At 54.5% G+C, this 6,785-nt stretch overlaps 1 protein-coding gene across 1 annotated transcript in view; it reads right to left on the bottom strand.

Moving 5' to 3' along the window:
• Nucleotides 1–5,509: 5,509 nt before the first annotated feature.
• Nucleotides 5,510–6,785, bottom strand: part of VPS37D (vacuolar protein sorting 37 homolog D (S. cerevisiae)) — a gene marked incomplete at its 5' end in the record, with an annotated part of 2,501 nt that continues 1,225 nt past the window's right edge. Inside the window, one exon of the mRNA XM_010151176.1 lies at nt 5,510–5,650. Coding sequence (XP_010149478.1) covers nt 5,510–5,650 — 141 coding nt within the window. The remainder of the gene's footprint in view (nt 5,651–6,785) is intronic.

Below are 6,785 nucleotides of genomic sequence, written 5' to 3'. Positions count from 1 at the left end.
AAAGATTGTGTCTGTCAGAGCCTCTGTCATTCCTTAGGCGAGAGTTTCACCTGTGCTATGCTGGTACTACATGGAGTGAGCAGAGCTTCATGGTATTGAACTCTGAGTGTGTCAAAGACTTCATCTGCATTCGTTTTCACTGGATTTGCTGGGCTTGGCTGGCAGCGGTCTGTGCAGGAGCCAAATCCTTGCCTCTCATTGCAGTGACCCTGGGTTATGTTTCTCCCAGCACAAACATGTTAAAAGCAAATGTTCCATGTTTTCCAGCTGCAGAATTCTGTGATACTGAACTGAGCCTGAGGCAGTAGCATGGCAGGGAGTGTGAAGTCTGCTGGTGCGGAGTGTAGGCTGTACAGGAGAGCTTTCTGCCTTTTCTGGAAAGCATTGTGCCGCTTGCAGACTGCTGCACGTTTGGAGCAAATTCAACGTAGGGACAGAGAGAGAGCTTTCCAGGATCCTCACTGGTTGTCAGTCCATCCCTCTGTGTGGAATTATATTCCTGAAATGTCATCATGTGAAGAGCAGGAGTCTGGTATCCAAGAGCTTTGGTTATGGAGTTAGTCTCTGGAGTTGTGGCTTTGTCACACGCTAATGCATATTCATACTATAAACCAAGTCACTTGGAAGACCAGAGGGAGGGTTCTCTGTCAGCTTGGCAGGAAACACTCTCTTCCAGGCTGGAAAAGCTAGGGATGTCCATGGGAAGCAGTAGGTACTAGGGGGCACCTCTCTGGTTCCTGGTGTCGTGGCTTGCAGGTTTTTAAAACAGCCTTGTTAAACACAAGTGGTTCTCTGGATTGATCTTTCTTAAATCTATGTAGTGCTGAGGCCTGGGGCTGTGGGCTGTTCCTGCAGGCAGGCTCCATATCTAGCCCTCAGCCATCTTCCTGGCAGAGTGAGGGTCTGGTGTGGTGTGGAGCAGGAGGAACAGGCTTTTTGGTGTGTTGCCTGCCTAACAGTGTTACAAAGAAGAGCTGCTCCAGTAAGCTGTCTAGGCAGACTCCTGCTCTTGTATGTGGTGCTTGTGTCTGAAATTGGGGGGTGAGGTACCCAAGCACCAAAACTGAACTAATCCATGTGCCTTTCTATGGGTGGTTTAGGCAGTTTGTTTTACTGGTTATTATTCTTCCTCAGGTCTCCATGATGTATCTTGAACATTAAAGATATCCAGCCATAAACTGGTGACAAAATGACACATCTTTCTTTTGGTAGGCTTGGGTGGTAAATATTCCTTGTACTTGCTGGAAAATGGAGGACAGGGAACTGGCTGGTGTTTCACACAGTGACTGCTGCAGGTTGGGGGGAGAAGGTGGGGAGGGGGCTTATGTTTCCCTGAGGCCATGCTGCGAAGGATGGGCATGCTGCCTGCAGTCAGTGGGGACTGGGTAGGATGGCCTCTCTGAGCCACAGTGGACTTCACTCCTGCCTGCTGGAGATTTGTTCTGTGCTGCCTCTGAAACACAGGGGTTGCTCTTGGTCAGAGGATGAGATATGCTTGTGGGCATACCACCTTTGGGGTGGTGTGATGGATACCTCTCCCCAGCATCAACTTCAGTCTGGTCAGACCTGAATGTTCCTCTACTCCAGGAAGGATTTCCGGAGCTCAGGCACAAAGTGGATGGAGCTAGTCCAAATTCACAAACCGACTGCCACCTCACAGCACACCAGGTTTCTACCTTCTGGAGAGGTGCCAGGAGCAACTGGATTTCTTCTGGCTTTCCTTCAGCCAGGTGAGCACAGTCTTTGTGGGGTGCCTGTGGCACAGCTGCTGGGGGAAATACAGCAGAGCCTAACTGTGACGGCAGTGCTGCTGTCAAGACATGACTATTCAGTGCTCCCATCAGTGGGATGCTGAGCAATTGGCGAGGGTTACAGAGCTGTCCTCAGAGACAGAGAAGTGCTGGGGCAGACCAGTGAGAGCTACGAGGAGTTTGCTTTCCCTCACACTTGCTGCAGCTATGCCCCCTCGCAGCAGCTTCCTCTGGCAGCTGGACCTGAGCCATGCAGCAGAGGGTGAAACTCTACAACTGCCTGTGGCCTTGGCTGTCTTCACATCTCGGGGACAACAAGGACAAATCCTTGAGGGTACTGAGCCACAGAGGGTCATCTCTGTGAGAGACAGAACCCATCTTCCTGCATCTAGGGGGCAAGGCAGCTGTGGGTAGGCGTCACAGGAGCGAACAGCTTTCACTCCCAGGTCTACAGTGGGCTTTGCTTTCTTTTGAGGATGTGTCCAGTTACTACAAAGCAAATCTCAGCAATATGCTGCAGTCACAGCTGTTATACAGCCCCTTCCTCGCCCATGCCCTCGGGGCAGTGAGTATGACAGTTTCAGCTGGGGAGGCCTTGTGAGCATCCTGAGGCCTTTGCTGGGAGGAGTGTGATATGGAGTTTTTCCATATTTTCTAGCACATCCTACTCCTCTCTTCATTGTTTTGCAAATCCACATTACATCTGCCTTTGAAGTAAGTGATGTGTTGTATGCATGCTGGATGCTGATTCTTTGCTCTCTTACCCCTGAGAGCTCTTTAGATTTGTGTCACTGAAAAGAACTGCCCAAGAGTGAGTTGCTGGTGAGGGCTCTGGTGGGGCATAGGGTGCTGGTGGGCACCCTATGCCCACACCTCCAGGCCTGTACTGCTCTACCCTGCACCTTCCCCCCAGGGTTTATTCTGTGTAACTTCCTGTCGCTCATTCCCACCACTGAATTACTAACAACAGGTATCACACCATGCCACTGTAAAAGGGAAGCAAAACTGAAACTAAGTAGTGAATGGCCACTTTGTCATTAGATGCTGTTGCAAACTAAGTAAATCAAAGCAAAGTTCTGGACAAGCTGAGACAAAGTGTGGAAGAAGCCTGACAGCCCCAAGCCTGATGCCTTGCAAGTTCAGTGCAGACCCCATTCCTCAGTTGTGCACCAGCCTGTTCTTGTGGGCTGATGTCTCCGTAACTGCATGCTTGGGGTGCTAGGCTGCTCACCCCAGCTGCTGGGTGGTGCAGTGTGCAGCCATGGGGTCTCAGTGCCTCATCAGGGCCTGTCCCTCCATCTGAGGAAGCTGGGCTACTCTTTGGGAAGGAAGGTGTTAAACCTGGCTCCTGGTAGGTCTTTGGGGGTGCCAGCTAGGCTGGTGGCACGTGGGGCAGAGACAAGGTGCTGTGGGCTGGGTATAGTAGGGTCCTGAGTGGCACTGAAGGGGTGGCCATCATGTCCCCCTTCAGAGGGGCTGGCCTGGCAGGGTGGGGGGATGAGGGGACAGTGCCTGGGACAGCCCCAGACCTCACCTGTCCTAGGATGTGTGGGCAGAGCCTTGCACCCCAGTCCCACTGCTGCTGGGCTTGCAGTGGCTCTGTCATCATCCCCCCACTCCTGGGATGGGCCACATAGTTGGCAGCACCTGTGGATTTAGGGCAGCTCCCCCTCCCTTCAACAGCATCTCCTGCAGCAACTCCTCTGTTAATAGAGTTAGTCATTAACAGAGTTTCCTCTGTTAACAGCCCCACTGTCTGTGCACTGCCTGCGGCTCAAAGGGTTTCCTGGAGGCTGCCCGTGCTGGGGGCACCCCTTCTCTCCCAGGCATTCAGTCTCTCCTGGGCTGAGGGCTGCTGCTTTCCCAGCCTGGCTTCCGAAAAGCCAGGCCAGGGGGGGCACAGAGGTGGCAGGGCCAGCTCTCTGCCCGCCCCTCCTAGGTTTGGCTGCTCACCAGCTGGCAGAGGAGCTGAGCTGGCCCCAGCTGCTGCCTGGCGCAGTGCAGAAATGAATGCAGGTGCATAGCTGGTGGCCACACTTCCTCCTCCTCCCCAGGGTGAGCAGGGGCACGTTGACTCCCCTGCTGACTCCCCTCGTCACACTTGGTGAAGGCAAGGAGGGGCACAGAGGGATGCAGGGCCAAGTCCTGCCTGTTACCACTGTCCCTGTTTTTGCCCTGTTCAGGACTTTGTGCTCAGCCCAGGCCTGCCTGCAGAAGGGGCTGGAGATGCCTCGTGCCGTGAGGCGGACTCTGGGGGTGAAGAGGCAGACATTCAGTGCTGCCACGTCCCCCAGAAACACAGGGTGCAGTAATGCTGCATATACACTCCCCACTGCAGCCACTGCAGCTGCGGGGTTGGGCCACCTGCCTGGGGTAGTACATGCTCCAAACTGGACAGGACCAACTCCAGGGTTGGAGGAACCTCGCCAGGGCAGGAGCCCAACTTGCTTGGCAGCTTCCCAGTGGTTAAAGGACCTTGGCTGAAGTGGGGTGGTGGTCAGGCCAGCAGGACCAAGGAGCTGCCAGGGCCTGCCCACTGCTACCTGAACTGTGCAGGAACCCAAGGGGTCTGCAGGGCTTTATGGACAGAAAGCTAGCCAGGGCCACAGCAACCCAGCTCACTTTGGTCTTTGGACCATTACTTTTAGTGCTGTCAGCTCCAGTGGGACCCACTCATCCTTCTCAAGCTGGAGAGAGGCAGCTTCCCACCTTGAGCGTTCACACTCATGTGGCCACATTTGCCCTTTCTGTCAGGTGACTCAGTGTCTGCTCGGGGCCAGGCAGTTTTATCCAGGAGCTTGTGACAGAGCCATGCAGCATCGCCTGGGACTGTCCAGCCCTGGGGAGCTGTGCAAGGCAGGCACTGGTTGGGGAGACCCACCGGTTGTGCCCGGCTGATTTTCAGGTGGCTTGGCTCTTTGTGCACAGTTGAATTTGTGCTAGTGCCAGCCCCAGTGCTGTGTCTGGTCCCATCTTGCAGGGCAAGTGATGCAGCTCATAGGCATTGCCTTTGGCTGGCATTTAGCCCATGCAGGTGCCTGGCCCAGGGCTCCAGCATGCCCCATATCCTCATGCCATCACCTTGGTGGACTTTCCTCCTGAGCCAAGTTCTAAGGTGGCCTTCCTCTCCTAGGTTGGCATCCACATCCCCAGGGAGAAGCCTTGTGCTTTACCACCCCACCACTTCTGTGTGCATGCTCATAGCTCAACACACACGCATCACTTGGGTGTACGTCCTCATGTTGTGCCCTGGTTATTTCACGCAGCATCCAGTGCAGCCCTTGGAGTAGGCTGGGCAAGTGTCTGGGAGACACCAGAACACAGCACAAATGGTCCCACATGGACCAACTGGCCTCCTAAGTGCTTCTGCTTAGTACCCTTATTTCCCTGGTTAGGTTAGCTGTGTGTGGCTGGTACAAGAACCCAACCAAGCTCTTGTGCCTTGGTTGCCAGGCTACTACGGTCCTTTCTCTTGGCATCTGGCAAGCCACAGAGCCTGGCTGTGGAAATAAGGTGTGTTCTGGCACTTTTCTTGACAGGCTGAGCCCAAACTGAGCCTGAGGGGACCCAGGAAAGCAGTAGGTGCTCTATGAAACCCTGAATATTCCAGTGACTAGCATCTCCTCACCTGTCAATAAAACTATAGCAACTATATAGCCTCCAATTTATCCTAGTCTTAAACCCCCTTTAACTGGTTATACTGGATGAGTAAGCCCAGTCCCACAAGTGAAGGCTTGTGGAGTAAGGGGGGGGTACCCTTAGTGGAGGAGGGAATGATCAGACACTGCATGGTCTTCATATTTTGGGGTTCTCTGTAGCCAGAGACAGGGCCCCATGCTGCTCTGGATGATTTCTAAGCAGTCTGCATAATTGTTCCGAGCTGCAGGGTAGGCAGGCAACTGGGAAAGAAGACAAAAATGCAAAATCCAGACGGGAGCTGAAAGCACCAGAAGAGCCTGAAACCAAGTAAAGGCCTAGAAACAGCACACAAAGCACCCCAAAGCAGGGAACAAGTACACTAGGGTGCCCGGGAGGCTGCAGCCTGGGCTATCCCCCCCAGCACTGTCTCACCATCCATTGTGCAAAATTAAGAAAATCAGCAGAGGAGCCCAAGGTGAAGCAGGGTGAGCTCAAGCCTCCTGCTGCCTTTTCCAGTGGTGGCTGAAGTCACAGACAGTGCAAGAGGGTGGATGGGAAATGCGTACTAAAACCACTGCAGGGCTGCACATAGGCCAGTGAGTCCAGGTCCTGTGGAGCCATGAGCGAGCCCAGCTCGTCACGGGGTATAACCCTTCATGGGGGCGAGGACTCAGCTGCTGACATGAAGCTTCTCTGGTTACCAGAAGTCTACCATATGCAAAGCCAAACTGCTGTGAGATGGTGCCTGCCACCTGCCTGGGTAAAGCTCAGGCTCAGTGGGCTCTTCATCCCTCCTTGACAGGGCTCTCACCTTCCTCAGGGTATTGATGGACTGAGCCAAGTACAGGTGCAACAGCTGGAGACTCCCCAGGCTGCAGGACCCTTCTTGACTGACAGTCAACTTTAAGCCCCACACAACCACTTCCTCCCTGCCTGTCCCACCCCTTTGTTCATCGCCAGAGCCAAAGGGTAACACAGATTGTGGAAAAGAGCCTTTATTTAGAAGACACATAGCACCCAGTGCTCCTGGGCCCTCTTCCCTGCTAGCTCCCACCTGACTGAGCCCACCGACATCCCGACAGACCACCCACCCCCACCTCCCATCGCTGTTCCTCTTGCTGCGGATGCAGAGATCTCCCTCTGGCAGCTCCTCAAGTGCAGGACCCACTGCCCGGCCATGGCCCCCATCCCATCCCACCCCTGGCCAAGCACCTCCATCCCCCTGTGAACACCCACCCCTGTGCCTGCTCAACAGACACTGCAGCCCCTCGGAGCCGTGCCTACATTACACACCCCCCACCATACTCCCTGGCTATGGTGTTCCTGCATAGCACCCAGGGAGGCACAGGGCCAGGAGCAGGGTGTCCCCTGTCACTGCCCTGCTACCGGTGCGGA

Source organism: Eurypyga helias, unplaced genomic scaffold (genome assembly GCF_000690775.1).
Source record: "Eurypyga helias isolate BGI_N326 unplaced genomic scaffold, ASM69077v1 scaffold38044, whole genome shotgun sequence".
Classification (NCBI taxonomy): domain Eukaryota; kingdom Metazoa; phylum Chordata; class Aves; order Eurypygiformes; family Eurypygidae; genus Eurypyga; species Eurypyga helias.
The sequence above is the reverse complement of the archived record's forward strand: the minus strand, read 5'-3'. Positions and strand labels throughout refer to the sequence as shown.